Source organism: Microcaecilia unicolor, chromosome 3, assembly GCF_901765095.1.
Source record: "Microcaecilia unicolor chromosome 3, aMicUni1.1, whole genome shotgun sequence".
NCBI classification, from domain to species: domain Eukaryota; kingdom Metazoa; phylum Chordata; class Amphibia; order Gymnophiona; family Siphonopidae; genus Microcaecilia; species Microcaecilia unicolor.
This window is the reverse complement of record NC_044033.1, coordinates 28,615,383-28,634,299: the sequence shown is the minus strand read 5'-3', so window position 1 is coordinate 28,634,299 and position 18,917 is coordinate 28,615,383. Positions and strand designations below refer to the sequence as shown.

The 18,917-nt window shown below is 42.2% G+C and overlaps 1 protein-coding gene across 1 annotated transcript in view; it reads left to right on the top strand.

Annotated features, from left to right (window-relative positions):
- The window catches only part of PREPL (prolyl endopeptidase like), a 98,219-nt gene extending 79,916 nt beyond the window's left edge, over nt 1-18,303 (top strand). The window contains exons 12-14 of the mRNA XM_030195804.1: nt 7,968-8,094; nt 11,477-11,562; nt 18,112-18,303. Coding sequence (XP_030051664.1) covers nt 7,968-8,094; nt 11,477-11,562; nt 18,112-18,177 — 279 coding nt within the window. The 3' untranslated portion in view covers nt 18,178-18,303. The remainder of the gene's footprint in view (nt 1-7,967; nt 8,095-11,476; nt 11,563-18,111) is intronic.
- Nucleotides 18,304-18,917: the final 614 nt, after the last annotated feature.

Here is an 18,917-nt window from a genome sequence, read left to right as displayed (position 1 = left end):
TAGCCCCCGACTAGTAGGAAATGAATCACCGTGTTTCTCACCAGGCTTAGACCTCAGGGTCGTTTCTCTCGGGAGCTGACACGGGACACCTCACAGACTCAAGCTGGATTCACAGCGAGTCTCAGTCGCAGCTGGAAGGGAACTCTGCAGCAGATAAGGTGGTCACAGGTCACGCAGGGCAGGTACAGCTGAACCACGATACTTTCCTCCAGATACACAGTTCATCAGTTGGTGGACCTTATTAGGTCTCACTGGTCTTCTTTTCACCTCCACCTTCTTCCAAGGCTTCTTACTAACTCTTCTCTCGTTGTTCCCGCTCTCCTCAGTCCCTGATGCCCAGGTGACCAGCCGGGACCAATCTGGATCTTCCTTGGTTCACTGCGTGGCAAGAACAGTTCGTTGTTCTTGACCTTCAAGTTGTTACATTTTGGTATGCATTTTCTGTTTCTCACCCGCCTTGCTGGAGCCAGCCTCTCAGGGAGATAAGGGGGCCTGCTTTGCCCACAGCATGTCCTTGGTGTTGAGCTTCTGCTGTAATTTTCCACAAGCTGCAAAGCTGTTTCTTGCTGACACAGAGATGTGTGGGTCAGAGTGTACAGCCTCCATTTGCTGTCATAGGATTATACAGGCCAAGGCCCGCAAGGTGAGACACACAGGGAAATACTCCTACAGGGTTACATATGCAAGAGCGAGACAGGGTGAAAGCTGGGGAGAGGACAATGCGCCATTGTATTTTGCTACAATTTGAGGAAACATTCAACAGTGCGTATTTTGGCCCTCCAAAGATTATTACAAAATATAAAATGTGGCCTCTGATAGAAAAAGGTTGAACAAGCCTAGTGTAGCGAGTTAAAAGGCCAGATCTTATGCATGTGAAAGGCAATTCTGTAAATTAGGTGCCCTCATTTATGTGCTTAAATGTATAGAATACTACACTTATGTGCAAAAGTGTACACTTACCTATGGAAATGCCAGCAGGGGGCTTAAATGCTATTCTACAGCTTTGCACTTAATCTATATAGAGGCCCTTTTACTAAGCTGCCTTAGACATCAACACGCACCTAACGCAGCTTAAAATGGTATCCTCCGGTAAGTACTATCTTAGTTAATCCACACGCCCAAAAATATTTCTATTTTGGGAGGGAGGAGGGGGCATTCCTGAATATCTATATTACCGCGCACTAACTGGTTAGTGCAGTATTACTCTTGAGCCCTTCACGCCTACAAAAATGGGTGGCGGTAAGTGTTCACGCAGCAATTTTTATTAATGGCCACACACTAAAGGCAACATCAGCATGTGCTACAGTCAAAACAAATGGGTTGAGGATGAAATAATCCCGCAATTCATAAATACTCAATACAATCCTCAATAGGTACAGAAGTCTGTGACATAAATCCACACAAAAAGAAAGGGTGGGTGGGTGGAAAAAGCCTCAAAGACCTCCAGATCAGTCACCTTTAGAGCTAACAACTCGTCATCATTGGCAAAAAAAAAAAAACACACCCTCCATTATGTAAGTGCTAACAATCAAATCTAAATCACGACTTCTAGTCATCAGTTTTCAAAGAAAAGTAAAGTGCACTTATCTAGCCGCCTCCAGCACAACAAAGTAGTCCCCAGACCGACGTTAGCCAGCGTTTCACGCTGCAGTCTCGAGGTCGGGACGTTTTAAAAAAATTATGCTAAAGAAACTTAGCGGCTAGGAGTTGGCATAAAGCCTCGGATCTCTTACCTCCACCTATTACCACAACCTTTTCAGGCAGTAGGTTTTTACTTATGCAAAACTGAGCTTTAAATCAAGAAATGTCCCGATAATCCAAACACCGACTGTGGCCAAAGTTTCGTGTTTTAGGCTGTTTGAAAGTGCATACTTTGGCCACAGTCGGTGTTTGGATTATCAAGACGTTTCTTGATTTAAATCTGTTTTGCAAATATTTTATTCTTTGAAAGTCACTTATACAGGTTAACCAGAAAATATGCATAACGACACAGGGCTTTATGATTTATAACCGGAGCTTTTAAGCCGATGACGAAAATTGGACCCCAGAAAAATCCTTCCACCTGAAAAAGTTGTTGTAAGAGATGGAGGTAGGGGATCTGAGGCTTTTTCCTCCATGCTTTGCATCAGTAGTAATTTTATTGAAAGAAGAAACCTTGCTGGACTTTTGAACAGAGTATGAGGAGCCAGATATGCCTATGTAGAATAAGTTCTCAGCGCACATCCTTAAATGGAAGTGCCCAAATGTAGAATAGCCCCTCATAAGAACTGAAAATATATGGGAAGCAATTTCTGTATCTGCCGACTGCCAGCAGACGCATAACTCACTTTGAATACCTTCTAGAAGTTTTTCATGGAGGGGGAGGGAATTACTTTGTTTTTGTTTTTTTCAGTATTAGATTGGCTTTGTGTAGAATGGCCTAGTACTGTATAAGAAACAGCATAGTAACATAGTAGATGACGGCAGAAAAAGACCTGCACGGTCCATCCAGTCTGCCCAACAAGACAACTCATGTGTGCTACTTTTGTGTATACCCTACTTTGATTTGTACCTGTGCTCTTCAGGGCACAGACCGTATAAGTCTGCCCAGCACTAGCCCCGCCTCCCAACCACTGGCTCTGGCACAGACCGTATAAGTCTGCCCAGCACTATCCCCGCCTCCCACCACCGGCTCTGGCACAGACCGTATAAGTCTGCCCAGCGCTATCCCCGCCTCCCAACCTCCAGTCCCGCCTCCCACCACCGGCTCTGGCACAGACCGTATAAGTCTGCCCAGCGCTATCCCCGCCTCCCAACCTCCAGTCCCGCCTCCCACCACTGGCTCTGGCACAGACCGTATAAGTCTGCCCCGCACTATCCCCGCCTCCCAACCTCCAGCCCCGCCTCCCACTACCGGCACTGCTATCCAATCTCGGTTAAGCTCCTGAGGATCCTTTCCTTCTGAACAGGATTCCTTTATGTTTATCCCACGCATGTTTGAATTCCGTTACCGTTTTCCTCTCCACCACCTCCCGCGGGAGGGCATTCCAAGCATCCACCACTCTCTCCGTGAAGAAATACTTCCTGACATTTTTCTTGAGTCTGCCCCCCTTCAATCTCATTTCATGTCCTCTCGTTCTACCGCCTTCGTATCTCCGGAAAAGGTTTGTTTGCGGATTAATACCTTTCAAATATTTGAACGTCTGTATGATATCACCCCTGTTTCTCCTTTCCTCCAGGGTATACATGTTCAGGTCAGCAAGTCTCTCCTCATACGTCTTGTTACGCAAATCCCATACCATTCTCGTAACTTTTCTTTGCACCGCTTCGATTCTTTTTACATCCTTAGCAAGATACGGCCTCCAAAACTGAACACAATACTCCAGATGGGGCCTCACCAGCGACTTATACAGGGGCATCAACACTCCCTTTCTTCTGCTGGTCACACCTCTCTCTATACAGCCCAGCAACCTTCTAGATACAGCCACCGCCTTGTCACACTGTTTCGTCACCTTCAAATCCTCAGATACTATCACCCCAACGAGAGGCGATGATCTGCACTAAGCATAGCAATACACAAACAAGCAGACCAGCAGTTCTGAAGCGCTGTTCAGTTTATTAAAACAGTCACCCAATCAGGGATAAAAACTAGTACATAAATAAACATATTGGCTAAACCATATAAGTCATAAATAATATCAATACAAATAAAATCACCAATTCATAAAACAAACATATTAAAATGGGAGATAGTGACATATTCAAACAAATAAAAGTGACACCTATAATTTATGATGTGAATATATAGGTCTACCACATATACAAGAACGTAAAAAAAAAGCTGGGCTTAGCTGTGCACTTAAATGACATGGTGGGTTGTTTGAAGACTTTGCATATTATTTATGTTTTATTTTTTGTTGTTTTTTAGTTATTCGTGTGCATGTGGTAGACCTATATATGCACATATATGAGTTATTGTTTTATGAGTTGCTGATTTTATTTGTATTGATATTATTTATGATTTATATGGTTTTAACCAATATGTTTATTTATGTACTAGATTTTCCCCTGACACATCCTTTGGGTGAAATGTGGCCACGTTGAGTGACTGTTTTAATAAACTTCACAGCACTTCAGAACTGCGGGTCAATATTGTATAAGGAAGTTTCCTATAGGCTATATGTTTATTAAAGTTTGATTATCTTTTAAAAGTACAGGTTTAAAGGTATTTCCATAGGGTAAACAGGTTTGTTCTCATGGTAAACTCCCGTGTCCCAATCTCTGGGGAAAAGTACCCAAATGATCAATAGGGATATTAGCTAAATAGCATCAGGCTGGTCTGGGGACAGAGTGAGGGCAGAGTGAAAAACTTGACCATCTCTGGAAAAAAACATGACTAAAGTCGTAGATCCAAAATGTTGAGAATGGTCAATTTTCACGTCATGGGTCCAAATCAAAATGGAGTGACTGTGTTCTGTACGCTTAGTTTTTGTTTTGTTTTTTTTTTGTTACATTTGTACCCCGCGCTTTCCCACTCATGGCAGGCTCAATGCGGCTTACATGGGGCAATGGAGGGTTAATGGAGTGTGTTGCTTGTCTGCTCTCCTTGTCCGTCTTGTCCTCTAGATTGTAAGCTTCTTTGAGCAGGGACCATCATTCTTTGTTTATTGTACAGCGCTGCGTAACCCTAGTAGCACTCTATAAATGTCAAATAGTAGTAGTAGTAGTAGTGCTACTATTTGCGATTCTACATGGAATGTCTATTCCACTAGCAACATTCCATGTAGAAGTCGGCCCTTGCAGATCACCAATGTGGCCGCGCAGGCTTCTGCTTCTGTGAGTCTGACGTCCTGCACATATGTGCAGGACGTCAGACTCACAGAAACAGAAGCCTGCGCAGCCTTCTACATGGAATGTTGCTAGTGGAATAGCAACATTCCATGTAGAATCTCCAATAGTATCTATTTTATTTTTGTTACATTTGTACCAGTGGCGTCGCGAGGGCAGCTGACACCTGGGGCAGGTTGCCGCTGCTCCCCCCCCCCCCCCCCGGGTGCAGCGCGACGCACCCTCCGTAGCACAACCCCCCCTGCGAGAACATACCTGGAAGGCGGTGAGGGGCGGGCGGGAGGGCCAATCTGCCGAGTGCATGCCGCTGGGGGTGTCGGCGCCTCGCTGGTTCCTTGCTCTCTCTGCCCCGGAACAGGGGGGGGGGGCAAAGAGAGCAAGAAACCAGCGAGGCGCCGACACCCCCCAGCGGCATGCACCTGGGGCGGACCGCCCCCCCCCCCCCCCCCCCCCCCCCGCCACTGATTTGTACCCCGTGCTTTCCCACTCATGACAGGCTCAATGCGGCTTACATGGGGCAATGGAGGGTTAAGTGACTTGCCTAGAGTCACAAGGAGCTGCCTGTTCCTGAAGTGGGAATGGAACTCAGTTCCTCAGTTCTCCAGGACCAAAGTCCACCACCCTAACCACTAGGCCACTCCTCCACTCTAATCTATGATTTTCTAACCTTGTGTGTGATTTTTATTAAGTAATTTTGGAGAGATTGTTCTGGTCATGTTTTTCCAGAGACGGTCACAAATATCTGATACTGGCAATATTCAGACACTTTAGGACAGAAACATTGCACTCCTAAATTGTCCAGGTGGTACTCTATATAGCGGTACTGAATATACCATTATCCGGATTAACAGTGATAATCCCAATCTTATAATCCTAATAAATAAACAGTGGCAGTCTGCAGTATATCCAGATATATTGTGCTATCATCCAGCACTGAATTTCCAGAATATATTTAAACACCAATTGAGTTTAAATATTAACTCGATTGTATTTAACTTTGGGTCAAAGATCGCAGTGGCAAAGGTGAGCAAGTCATTTTATAAACTGACCAGTAATAGATAAGCCTGTAAGTTAATAGTTCTTAATTGAAAAACACGTACTGCGGACTTTATTCATCTAGGTTTTTCTCTCATTCCCCTGCCTATGATGATGGAAATCCTTAATAAAACTGGTCCTTTATAATAAAAGTTCCAGTAGTGAATCTGCCCTAGGGTAATTTACAATACAAAATCACAGTATCTGTCATCATATCTGCCCTCTCGAGATCTCCATTCAGGGACTCAACATCTTCTGGTTGTCCTGGCCCCCCGTCTGATCTTGTTGGCTGCTCTGCGTAAGTCCCTGTTTTTGGTCGCCAGGCCTACTCTTTGAAACTCTCTTCCCTTGGAACTACACTTTCAAGGATCCCAGTTCAAAGCAGCTTTGAAAACTTACTTATTTAGACAGGCCTATGGGTTTTTTTTTTGTTTTGTTACATTTGTACCCCGCGCTTTCCCACTCATAGCAGGTTCAATGCGGCTTACATATTATATACAGGTACTTATTTGTACCTGGGGCAATGGAGGGTTAAGTGACTTGCCCAGAGTCACAAGGAGCTGCCCGTGCCAGCAGTGGGAATCGAACCTAGTTCCCCAGGACCAAAGTCCACCACGCTAACCACTAGGCCACTCCGTTTATGCCTTAACACCTTCATTTCGTCCCTTTCCCTAGTTTTTAAGGCAGTTGACTGTGTACCTTAGCCTACAGGCATGTTATCTGCTTTATCTTCTCCTTACCTATGGAAATTGTAGTTCCTTTTCTTAATCTCTTGCATTATTGAATACTAGTAAAAAAAAAGGCCCGTTTCTGGAACGAATGAAACGGGCGCTAGCAAGGTATTCCTGGGAGTGTGTATGTTTGAGAGAGAGAGCCAGAGTGAATGTGCGGGTGTGTGACAGAGTGAGACTGTCTGTGTGACAGTGTGTGTGAGAGAATGAGAGTGTGTTTCAGGGCCCCCTCCCCTGTTCCTAATGCCCCTCACCCCGTTCCCTCCCCTCCTTTTCCTCCTCCTTACCACACTTTGGGTTCCTTAAGGCTTTCAAAAGTCTATGTACCCCAGTGGCCCTAACGCCCAGTATCTGGATACCCCACCGCTTTCCTCCTCACCCCTCCCCCAAGATGTAATATTTTCACGTCCTTCATTTTTTTAAAAAGTGTCCTATCTACCCTGTGTACAAATGCCCGGCATTCAGATTGTGTTCCTCTCGTACATTTTCATTTCTTTCATTCATTCAGAACTTGCCCCCCCCCCCCCCCCCCCCCCCCCCCCCCGAACACTTTTGGTTCCTTCAGTCTTTTAAAACTGTCCTATGTACCCTGTGTGCTAATGGCCAGCATTGAGATTGTTTTCCTGTCCCAAATTTGCATGTCTTTCAGTCATTCACAACTTCCCCCCCCCCCCCCCTTCTCCAGTTTAACACTTTCGTTTCCTTCAGTCTTTTAAAACTCTCCTATCTACCCTGTGTCCTAATGGTCAGCATTCAGATTGTTTTCCTTTCCCAAATGTTCATGTCTTTCAGTCGTTCAGAACTCCCCCCCTCCCCCCATTTAACACTTTCGGTTCCTTCAGTCTTTTAAAACTCTCCTATCAACCCTGTGTCCTAATGGCCAGCACTCAGATTGTTTTGCTTTGCCAAATTGTCTGTCACTGAGGTCAGTGCGTGCCTGCCTAGCAGACCACTTCCGGCAGGCACGGTCCCAAGCACATCCTGTTGGAGGTGAGAATTATTATATAGGATGATAGTTTATACTCTATGACAGTATATCAAGAATCAAAAACCTGAACAAATAAGCTTTCTAGAATTTGCTTTTGTAAGCAAAACATCTGTGCACAGTTTAAATTGGTTCACTATAGTTATAATTGAAAGTGTGTTTTTCTTATATTTAATTACCAAGTCAAGCTATTATAGAATTAAACATAATGTCCCTATGCAGGACTCTGGCTCATTGTTGAGCATAAAAAGTCTTCAAGCATGTAGCTAATGTTATACATGAAAAGACTTATTACCATTTAAAAAACTGTGTCTGCATTAAATGACTTGTGCCCATTGTAGTCAGACGGTCACTATGATCTCACTTTTCTTTCTTTATCATTCTCTTAGCATTATCCTTCAATGATAATCACAGCTTATGAAAAGGATCAACGAGTACCACTGATGGGATTGTTAAGATATATTCATAGACTTCGGAAAAATGTAATTGATTATTCTTGTAACCCTATAAAAGAAGGTAATATCATGTTTTATATTCATGAAAGCCGCACGTTTAACTGCACAGCTGTCTTAATACCACCAGGTCCATAACTGGGTCATGTGGAGCCTTCTTAGAGTACAAGTTGAGTGTCTGAGATGTACTCGGGGTAAAACTGTTATTGTAACTTCTCTGTTGCTTTACATTTTTACATTTAACACTATATTTTTTTTTTTTGTTACATTTGTACCCCGCGCTTTCCCACTCATGGCAGGCTCAATGCGACAGGCAATGGAGGGTTAAGTGCCTTGCCCAGAGTCACAAGGAGCTGCCTGTGCCGGGAATCGAACTCAGTTCCCCAGGACCAAAGTCCACCACCCTAACCACTAGGCCACTCCTAGTGGTGAGGGGCACTTTTACTAAGCCACATAAGCACCTGTTCGCGCCCAACGCGCACCAGTTCCAAGTTACCGCCCGGCTTACGCGTGGCCCAGTGGTAATTTAATTTTTGATGCGTGTCCGCTACGCGCCAGAAAATAACTTTTTATTTTCTGGAGCGCGGCGCTACCGGGTGTTAAAAGGCATTTGACGTGCGTAGACCATTACTTCCCAGTTAATGCGTGAGACCTTACCGCTAAGTCAATGGCTGGCGGTAAGGGCTGAGACCCAAAACGGACGCGCGTCAATTTTCATTTTGCCGCACGTCCATTTTTGGTCAAAATAGAAAAAAGGCGTTTTTACAGGTGCGCTGAAAAATGGATCTGCACAGGTCCAAAACACACGCTTACACTAGCACAGGCCATTTTTCAGCGCAGCTTAGTAAAAGGACCCCTGAATTTGCTCTTTCTCAACGTGAGCCATATAGAACTGAATAATGGAATTCGGATAATGTGGGATATAAGTATAAATAAATAAATGTTGTTCCTTGTGTGAAAAGGGAGAAAGTGAGCAGTTTGAAGGCCTTATAAAAGAAGAGGTCATAGTGTGGAGCAGTGTAATGTCAACATAAGCATTATAAAACTGTATGTGATAATATAGCGTTGCTAGTATATGAGTAATACCATAATTTAGGAAATATGCAAGAGAATTAATTTGTTTGGATAAGAAGTAAGATCTAAATAACTTGTTTAACCTGAAGGCTGTGCTACCATGCTGGAGACCCACATTTATTGGTTTGTGTTCGTAGCCTTGTAGTTCCTCAAATCCAGTTCTTGAGGTCCACAACCCAACCCTGGTTTTCAGAATTTTCACAATGTACATGTGTTAGATTTATTTGCATGCAGCGGATGCAAATAGATGTCATACATATTCGTTGGAAATCCTGAAAGACTGGATTTGAGGACCCCTGCCATAGAGGGAGCCATGACAGCCCTCAATGGTTTGGTGACTCGGTTGTGTTTTTTACCAAGCTTAGAAGGAAACTGAATTGTGAGAAAAGGAAAAGAGGTTCAAAGACATTATTTACATAGGTTTACAGATAAATTCTGGTCAAGTATCCTTTGCTGTGTAGGTTGAAATCACTTCAGGATCCTTTTTAAATCAAATGGCTTATGGCTATGAGCTCAGATGTTTGCGCTGTGCATTCCATAGTAGTGACAAAGCTTTTAATGTTGGTTTCATATTGCTGTCACTCCAGTTATTGTACCCCTGACACCGGTGTTCTTGATAATTAAAAATTTTCTGCTACCGCACTGGTGTTGCTTTATCTTTAGTTTTCTCTTCTCGGTGTCTCCTGATCAGGTTTGATTACACACTACTGTTTGTTGGTTTATATCTCTTTGGGTGGACATATATTATATATAGCTATATACATAAATTATCTGTATAAAGCTATATCTTTATATTCTGCCGGTTCACTTAGCCAAACTGAATAGATGAATATTTACCTCAGTATTCATAAAACAGTTCTTGTCAAAATATTATCAAATCATGTAGGAGCCCTTTTGCTAAACCGTGATACACATTAACATGCATTTAATGCAGGAAAAAAGGCTTACCACTGGCTCCTTTTACTAAGCGGCGGTAAGCCCAATGCGGGCTTACTGTTTGCTACACAGGAAGTACCGCTGGGCTACCACAGCAACCCGGCAGTGCTTCCCACCCCTAGCGCACCATCATTTCTGATGCTACAAAAATTTATTTTTGTAGCGCCGGAGTGTACCCAGCAGTAATCGACACTGCCCTGTTAACGCCGGGTAAACACGGGAGCTCTTACCGCTACCTCAATGGGTAGCGGTAAGGGCACCCCCCCCCCTCCCGAAATGGCCGCGCGGCAAGTGCTTTACTTGACGCCCGGCCATTTCCTGTAGGAAAGCAAAACTTCCCTTTTACCAGCTGCGGTAAAAGAGGGGGCCTCAACGCGGCATGTGTAAAACACATACCGACGCCAGCACTGGCCCCCTTTTGCCGCAGCTTGGTAAAAGGGGGCCCCATGTGTTTTACAGTAAGTTGCCTGTCAGCGTGCCATAACTTGTGTGTTAGCTTTTTTTTTAGAAAAATATTTTTGCTTGGTGCATGTCACGGGTAGAGAATAGGCATGAAAGCGTTAACCAGATAGTTTGTTTGCATTAGCTCACATTAATTGACTAATGTGGAGTTAACATGAGAACACTTTGAGCCTCATAATTAGGAGGCGGGAAGTGCTCTTGCATTAACCTTTTTCATCAGCACGCGATCTGGAAAAAAAATTAAAATGGCTATTGCACAAATTTGGGGGTCCAGCAATGTCTTATTTGCAGCTAGGATTACCTTAGCTGAGTTTTTGAAGCGCCCAGAGCCTCCTTCGTTACAGGCTAGAAGGCTCGATTACATTACATTTGTGTTACGAATAAACTGCAAGCAGTCCATCTCAAGGCATTGGTAAAATGGGAAAAACTGCAGGGTCCCCCTTGCTGCTCTGTGCTCAGTTTGAGTTGGTTTGTATGCTCTTCTCCTGTTTCATATATAGGTCGTCTTTTTGGGAGGGGAGGATGGGATGGGAATTTTGGGGGCAGGGGGTCATGGAGGCACCTTTTTTTTTCCATTATAAAATTCTAACATAAGGAGGTAGTACTTGCCCCCATGTTTTGGTTATTGTACTGTTTGCCGGCTGTTTTCTGGCTTTGTGTGGCTGTTGTTTTGTTTCAGTTCATTACCTACTAAGTTATATTTTACCTGTGGTTTTCTTGTTTGTACCACATATTGGATCAATAAATAACCTTGTTAAATGGGGGGGGGGGGGGGGGGGAATGCCTAAAATACTGCCGCATTAGAAGTGGGCTTAGCACCTGGAGAAATCCCATGTTAAAATACGCTAAGCCCATATTCTAACGTGTCTTATTAAAAGGGCCCTGTAATTAGATGACCTTAAACTTTCTGAAACAAAAAAAGAACATGCACTGTGCAGACTGGATGAACATTCAGTCATTCTGTCATGTTTCAGGATACCAGACACCTAATCTGATTTTTGACGTTAGCCCAGGAGGGAGTCATTGTAATCCAGCCAGTTGGGAAGATTCATTAAATGAGGTATGTCTTCTACAATATGTGGTTAATTCTATAACTGTACACATGAATATTTTGTGTGCCAGATTTTGAAAGCAAACATTCATTCATACATACTTCTTTGAAAATTATCCCAGCAGAGCAATGCACTTTTATACCTGCTCTTTATCATACACACATTTTGAGCATTAATTTATGTGCATATGATCAAATTTTCAAAAGTATGCACATAAATGCAAATCCCTCCCTAACCCCACCCTGCTTACTCCAGATAAACTTACTTGCATAAAGGATACCCCTCTTAACCTTTGCAGCTCAGTAACATTCACGTGCAGAGGTAGTCTATAATGTGAGCATGCAAGTTGTATAGCGGGGCATTCAAAGGGGGAAGTGCATGGGTGGGGCATGTGATACATGTGGGAAAAAGCAACCTGAAGTATAGCTATGTAATGCAAGGCTCCACATTAGAAGTCGCCGACCAGGAAAGAGATCTAGGCGTCATAGTTGGTGATATATTGAAACCCTCTGCTCAGTGGGCAGTGGCTAAGAAAGCAAATAGAATGTTAGGTATTATTAGGAAAGGAATAGAAAACAAAAATGAGGATGTTATAATGCCTTTGTATTGCTCCGTGGTGCGACTGCATCTCGAATATTGCAATTCTGATCTCCACATCTCAAAAAAGATATTGTGGAATTAGAAAAAGTACAGAGGAAGGGTGATGAAAATTTTAAAGGGGATGATACGACTTCCCTATAAGGGGGATTTGGAGTTGGATTCTAATCCCAAAGAGATTCAGGAGGACTGACTAAACCTCAGGTTTCCTTTTCTAAACAGTAGTGATCTGTAATTGTATGATCAGATGTCCATGTTGAAGCCCTGCAGATTTCCTTCATGGAGGCTGATCTCAACTGGACTAGCAACGTCGCCATAGCTCTGATATTATGTGCTGTGATATGACCCTTAAGAGTAAAGTCTGTCTGGACATAGGTGAAGGAAATGCAGCCCCCATCCTGTTAGGGCCAAAAAATTAAAAGTTGGGTGTACTTTTGAAGGGCTTTAGTCCACCCCATATAGAGAGGACCAAGGCTCTCTTGCATCAGTTAAGAGTGTGCAATATGCTTTTACCTTTGTGGGCGTACTGATTAAGATGGAATTCCAGCACTACCTTAGGAAGGAACGTAGAATGAGTATGCAAAACCATCTTGTGGTAGAATTTAATGTAAGATGGATCAGTTACTAGAGGATGGAGATCATTTACACTGCACACTAAAGTTGCTGCAACCAAAAACAGGACCTTCCAGAATCGGATATTTCAGTTCACAGATACCGAGTGGCTCGAAAGGAGCTTTTTGTCAGCTGGGTTAATACCAAGATAAAATCTCATGAAACTGTGGGAGGCTTCAATTGAATCAAGCTCTGCATAAAGGAACCAACCTTCCCTAGATACCCTTCCGGATACATTACATTCTATTAGGTATATGACAGCACCCCAAGATCCTTTACCCTCTAAATGTATTACATCTTTTGAAATATCCATGCTCCCCCTTATTCTTCTTATGATCTGCTTCATCGGAGGAGTTCCATTACTTTGGAAAAACGCATTTGCCCTAGAATCGGACACACCTCGATTAGTATTTCTGTGGATACTGACTATCACCCTGTAGCTAACTTGCCTTTTCTTCCAAAAATAAGTGAACACTGCATAGTTCAGTTGAACGATTACTTAAACAAGACCAATAGTCTTCATCCAAATCAATTGGTATTTTGTAATGCTCACATTATTGAGACAGCCCTTCTGTAATTAACTACTCTCATTCACACTCTCACAGACAAAGATGAAATAGTAATCTGCTATTAACTGACCTTTCTGCATTACTCTACTTTGGGTTGGTTCCTATTGCAAATTTTATCAGTTATTAATAATATACAATAAACTTTGCTATAAGGAAAATTTCCAATATTTAGCCAATGCAAGTTTTTCTATCTAGCACAAAGTCCAAATATCTTTAACAAAACCCTTATTCAATAAAGGAGGAAAATGTTCCGCATATTGCCTTGTTTTAAAGATGAACTTTAAACTGAGCAGGCTTCCTCATTAGTCTTTAAAAAAACCTCCTTATAATTACATTGTGTTTATATTCATATTTTTTCCACTTTTTGTATTTTTTTTTTCAAAAATTTATTCATGACGTGGATTAAGTCAATATTTCCAAATGTAAACCAATGAAGTTGGGGCACTAATCTGAAATTTGAAGTTTCTCATTGGTACGACTTCATCGGTTTACATTTGGAAACTTCTGTGCTTTGCTTGTACTACTTTTTGTAGGTTTCATTGGCTTCCCCTGTTTGATACACTAAAGTAAATCATTCAAACAACCCTTCTCAATTTGCTGACATACATTTGACCACTACACAAAACCAAATAAAGTGCAAAAAAAAAAAAACAGCACTGTGACTGGAATGTACTCTATGTAGAAGGTTTTCAACCCAGTCCTCGGGGCACACCCATCCAGTCAAGGTTTTCAGGATATCCTGAAAACCCCAACTGGCTGGGTGTGCCCTGAGGACTGGGTTAAAAACCCCTGCTCTGTGTGAACGTAAACATCCTTTAAGTCCAGAAAAACATAATCAGTCTACTTTTTGAAGAAAGGATTACGGTGCCCAGGGAACACATGCTAATGATTTGTATTTATAAGAATTTTCAATAATTACAAAGAATTCTTAAAGCAATATGCAGGAAAAATACACAAGAAAAAGAACATACAGTCTAATTAAAGCATGCAAAACCACATCAGGGGGGAGTCGACCATTCTAATGAATTTTCATACTAGAAACTTGTCCGGGTCCCCTTAGGTCTAGGATAGGATGGAATTCTCTCATTTTTTCAAGGTCAGGAAATACTTAGAGTAAAATCCCTTCCTTCTTTTCCCTAGAGGAAGAGGTTCGACCGCATTCGCCTGTAAAGAGAGGGGAGAGCACCTAGTACATATCTTGTAATGTTGACAGTTTTAAGATGATGCCCTTGGTTGACAATTTGATGCTATGTTGAATAGGTACAGATGATATCCTTGCCATATGATTTTTAGAATCCACTAATTGGAGGTTATGAGGAACCAACGATCTGTGAAAAACTTTAGCACCCCATCCTACTGGAAGATTGTCCAGCATGGATACTGGAATATGTTTATATTCTTGAGGCAGTCAACCCTAGTTTTGGCTTCTGTGCTAGCTGGGACGTTTGGGCTCCTGCTGTCTAGGGGAACAGTGGAATTCATGTCTTGATGGGAAGAATGAGAGTAAGGAAAATACCTACACTTTACAGAGTAATAGGGCCTCCTTTTCTCTCCACATATATTTGTTTATAGATGGATTAGGATTTATTAACCACCTTTATGAAAAGATTCACCCAAGGCAGTGTGCAACAGGTACAGGTTGACATAAACAACTTACATTGTGTTAACAGTGTAACAGTAAAATGACCAATGTAAGTATAAAATATAATCAAAAATGCAAACTTAGGCACATAAAATCCTAGTAATGTCAGTGGTATGATACAGTATCAGAAATATAACATTCATATTACAGAATATGAGAAAAATGTCCAAAGGCAGACATGCCACTTTTCGGACATTTTTCTCTTTTGAAAATGAGCCCAAATGTTTTCTAAGTAAATGCCCATAAAGAGCTGGTAAGAAGCTGTGAACATAGTATTCTGCAATATGTTGCTCCCAAAAGACATTAATGTCCAAGCCTTTCTGCCCAAGGGATCATATAATACATCTTTGAATCTGTTCTCAAAAGAGCCAAAAGTTCTACCACCATGGAATGGTCTGTCTGCTTTATAGGGGGCATGTGATGTGATACGATGTGGCAGGAGTGTTGGAAGTGCCGGCTGAATTTGACAACTGGGGTGTTCGAGCGGGAGGCAGCTCATTTGGAGGGGCAATGCCCCCCTCCCTCTTCACCTCCTCAAAGGACACCTATGTTGCCAAATACTTGTGACTTGGATTAGCCACTTGTTGGAAACAGGATGGACCTTTTTTTCAGTCACAGTATGGCAAGGCTTTGTTCTTATCACTAGAATCTCGAGTATTGCCCAAAGAGCTTAATTGGACCTTCAAAAGATGGCTCCACTGCTGAAGTCTCCCTACATGTTATCTAGGCTATGCTATTGAAGTTGGGCACCACTATAACTAAGTGGTGTTCTGACCTGAGTTCCTTGTTAACTACTGTTGGATAACTGGCCCATAGTCAAGAGGGTCTTGGGAAGGAATATCAGGAAAAAATTGGTGCTTTGGAGAAAGATGTTTAGGAATCAAAGACTTTTATTAATGTGTTACTGTAAGATAAGATTGTTCTTCACAGAGAGTTGGAGCAAATGAAAAATCATACCAGATGTCTTAATCTGAGAGTATTAAATTTTCCCAGTGTTGGGTCAGACTGCTTTAGAGACAGAGAAGTATTTAGTTGAGGTTTGAGGTTTATTTACTTCAATTTTGCCTTCATTTAATAAGGTGTACTTTCTTCCTTTTAGAGAAAATCAAGGTATGGGGAGGAGCAACAGTTAGGATATATCTGTGCTACTGGAGTCATCCAGTAAAGTTCAGGATAGGTCAACGCTTTTAGAGCTCCTTTTAAGTAGAGGAGTGTGGTAGCCATGTTAGTCCACTCTTAAGGTTATCAATAGAAATCAAACAAAATAAAACATGGAAAAGAAAATAAGATGATGCCTTTTTTATTGGACATAACTTAATACATTTCTTGATTAGCTTTCGAAGGTTGCCCTTCTTCGTCAGATCGGAAATAAGCAAATGTGCTAGCTGACAGTGTATATAAGTGAAAACATTCAAGCATTACTATGTCAGTCTGACAGGGTGGGAGGATGGGGGTGGGTCGGAGGTATGCATGGGGACATCAAAGCATATCATTGATATTCTAACAGGATGGGTGTGGATAGGTGAGGGGTGGGGTGATCAACAGAGACATACAGCTTTATGGTTTATAATGGGCTAGGAACCCCAGATCCTTGTTAAGTCCTTTCTGTTGGGTGTTAAAATATTCAATCATTCTGACTTCAAAGGTCTTACGTTCTTGTGTGGTTTTAAAGTTACCTTTCAGTATTCTCACTGTGAAATCACTGGTACAGTGTCCTGGTTCTGTGAAGTGCTGTCCCACCGGGGTGGGGGCCCTACTGGCTGTACTGTTCATGTGATGTCTATGTAAATTGAATCTTGTCTTAAGCATCTGGCCTGTTTCTCCAATATAGCATCCTTCGTTACATTTTTTACACTGAATGATATATACCACATTGGAAGATGAGCAAGTGAAAGATCCCTTTATGTTGAATATCTTTCCTTTGTGGATAACTGTGGGGTCCTGTGAAATATTGCTCCTTTTACAAAGCGGCACTACCGATTGAATTGGATTGAATGGGCTTCTTCACTTTCAGCACGTCACTAATCAGGTATCGCAGGTTTATAAAAGGAGCCTGTAGATAGCTTTGTTTTTGAAGACCTGAACTTGCATATGTGACCTTAAGAAATCTGTTTTTTTTTTTTTCTGGAGCAAAGAATATTGATTATGTCCAGATGCTTCATGTGCAACTCAGACTTGCCCATCTCCTCTGTGCCCTGTCCTTATCCTCCCTCCACCTCAAGTTCAGCATCTGCCTTCTTTGTCCATATCTTCCTACCCGGCAGTAACTTACTGCTCTTTCAGTCTGTCTCCTGCTCCTGTGTGTGCTGGGTTATCTTGTTAACTCTGCTGGCCACTGGTCCTTTTTCCTTCTGCCCATCCCCCACCTGCCTATGTGGCAATGGGAAGTACTTTAGCAGAGCAGAGTTAATGTGATATCTCAGCACATAGGAACAGAAGTCCAGTCCAGCTTTCTGCCTGTGCCTGCCACTGGAAGCTTGAAAGTGGCTTTTCTATTGCTAGCATTGGGCCTGGGGGAATCTTGGTGGCCCTGCCACCATGGAACCAGTGTCTCTCTCACTTGCTCTCCCCTCTACTCCCTCCCTCCCTCCCTTGTTTCTTTCTTCCCTCAGTTCTCCCCAGGCTCTGCATCTCTCCTTTCCCAGTCTTTCTAACCATCCCCCCCTCCCCGGCAGTCTTTCAGACTCCCATTGGCAGTGATGAAAGCAGGCTGCCCTGGCTAGTCCTGCTAGGTCTTTCCTCTGCAGTGTTTCACCCATAGGAAGTTACATCAAAGGAGGTGGGCATAACCGAGGAAAGGCTCTGGTGGGGCTAGCTAGAGGCAGTCTGCTTTTATCACTGCTGGCAAGTTTGGTGGGCCAGGAGGAAGGGGGCTAGAGAGAGACACTGGACTTGTGCAGGAAGGTGGGGTAGAGGAAATGAGAGAACACAGTGCCTGCCAAAGGGACGGAGAGCAGGAAGCCAATTAGAGACAGCAGGCAGTCTTTACCATTGGGTGGCCCTGGTCTTTTTGCCTAACTCAGTGGTAGCTATGCTCCTGCAAGTGACAACCACTAATAAGTCTCTAAAAGCAGTGGAGACATGGTAGATTTTATTTTATAGAATAAGACAACTTACATAAAATTCTCTCATTTTAGATTGCAAGACATTTTGCCTTTTTGTATAAGGAACTTGGACTTGCTAAAGAAGACTCTCCAAAATAAGATGGCACCTTCTGCAATCAAGGAAATTGCCAATTTTATTATTGAAAACTATTGAATTGTATGGATGCAACACTACCTCATTTTTCTTTGATTTTAATTCATGATTCATTTTTTATAAGATGGCAGTGTGAGACTTTATAAATCTTGTTTTAAAAATTTGTAAAATAAAATTAACTGTATTTGAATATTTTATACAGTTTATGTTTGTTGGCTAGCATGTCTTTTAAGTTGACAGTCCTACATAGGCAAGTTTCAAAGAACTTGCAAGTTTTCACCACCACATTTCATACATGTTAAATCTAAATCCATATTTTTGTTGTAAGATTTGGGGGGAAAACCTCTGAAATGTGACAAAACTGTGCTACTTTTATACAGTGAAAATTGTCCAATTTAAGGCTCCTGCCAAACAAAAATATGTCTTAAAATTACTTTATGGGGCACACCAATTCAGAATAGAGAACTGATTGCTGCTTGCACATGTCTGAAATAGACAAAATCCATTAAAAACAACTGTGTCCATGTACTAAGGGCACACATTTGTCCTCTTTCTTGAGCTATGAACCCTTGCTGAAAGATTACCCACTGTTTACCCTTCAAATAACAAAAAAGATCTATACACACATTTATTAGAGATTATCAACCAAACTTCTTAAAAATTAGTATGAGTTTATTTATACTATTATAAGAAAGTTTATCACAAGAAACAACTTTACATAGATCAAGTAACAAACATAAAATCT